General features: G+C 68.1%; 1 protein-coding gene across 1 annotated transcript in view; it reads left to right on the top strand.

Moving 5' to 3' along the window:
• The window catches only part of CELSR3 (cadherin, EGF LAG seven-pass G-type receptor 3), a gene marked incomplete at its 5' end in the record, with an annotated part of 35,914 nt that overhangs the window by 32,981 nt on the left and 1,796 nt on the right, over positions 1-1,137 (top strand). Inside the window, 3 exons of the mRNA XM_014538980.1 lie at positions 131-200; positions 889-976; positions 1,030-1,098. Of these exons, the coding sequence (XP_014394466.1) occupies positions 131-200; positions 889-976; positions 1,030-1,098 (227 nt within the window). The remainder of the gene's footprint in view (positions 1-130; positions 201-888; positions 977-1,029; positions 1,099-1,137) is intronic.

The raw sequence follows: 1,137 nt of genomic DNA, 5'->3' as shown, positions 1-1,137 counted from the left end.
GTCCCGCCTCCCGCTGTGCGGGTGCGATCCACACGCTCCCCCGGCTCCCCCCCATCTTGGGGTGACCCAGGCTCCTCGTTCTTCCTTGTCACCCCCTCACGCACTCCCCCTACTCGCCATCTCTCCACAGGCCCCACTATTCTGTCCTGGGGAAGATCCCAGACACAGATGTTTACAGAGACGTGGCAGAGTACGCAGAGGTGAGGGCCGGAGGGAGGCGGGGGTGGGGCCGGGGCACAATGGGTCTTTGTGAGTCCCTTCCACGCCTGACAAGGACACTTTGGTCCCTAGAGTTTCAGGGGAGGCGTTGGGATCCATGACCCCCACTCGGCGTACGAGGGGGTAGGAAGGGCCGGAGGACCCGGGACAGAGCTGGGCTTGGGCCTCGGGGTCTCAGCCAGTGGCACTAGCCCGTCCTGCAGGCGGTGCTGGGCCAGGGTGTGCGAGGGCAGGTCCTGGGCACCGTCCCAGGCCGAGTGCTGGGCATGGAGATGGGCCCGGAAGGAACCAGCCTGCCCCCGACGTGGAGCCTTGGGGGCTGAGCACATAGGACCAGGCCGAGGGAGGGGAGGACGCGCCAGCAGCTCAGCCGGACGGAAAGGGAGGGGCAGGGCCGAGCCGGGCCGAGACCTGGGCTGGGGAAGGTCACTGTCTGCACGCAGCTTCAGCGGACAGACCACAGGGCCAGGGCAGGGGCCCACGGGGAGGCCTGGGCAGAGGGCAGGAGCAGGACGAAGATCAGGGTGACGCAGGCCGCAGGCTGGGCCCCCGCTGGTTGGGAGCAGAGGGTTGGGGGGGCACTGGGGTGCACGGGGCAGGAGAGGCAGGAGAATGAGATGCTGCAGGAGAGAGGGCTCAGCCGCCCCACCTGACCCTCCCCCAGGCCAGGGAGGTCCCGGGCGTGAAGGTCTTCCGCTCCTCGGCCACCGTGTACTTTGCCAACGCTGACCTCTACAGCGACTCGCTGAAGCAGAGGGTGAGGCTGGGGTCAGGGTCAGGTCAGAGGGGCCTCCCCTCCCGGGCGTGAAGGTCTTCCGCTCCTCGGCCACCGTGTACTTTGCCAACGCTGACCTCTACAGCGACTCGCTGAAGCAGAGGGTGAGGCTGGGGTCAGGGTCAGGTCAGAGGGGCCTCGCC

The sequence above is a fragment of the Myotis brandtii genome, unplaced genomic scaffold, assembly GCF_000412655.1.
Source record: "Myotis brandtii unplaced genomic scaffold, ASM41265v1 scaffold207, whole genome shotgun sequence".
Lineage (NCBI taxonomy): Eukaryota > Metazoa > Chordata > Mammalia > Chiroptera > Vespertilionidae > Myotis > Myotis brandtii.
The sequence above is the reverse complement of the archived record's forward strand: the minus strand, read 5'-3'. Positions and strand labels throughout refer to the sequence as shown.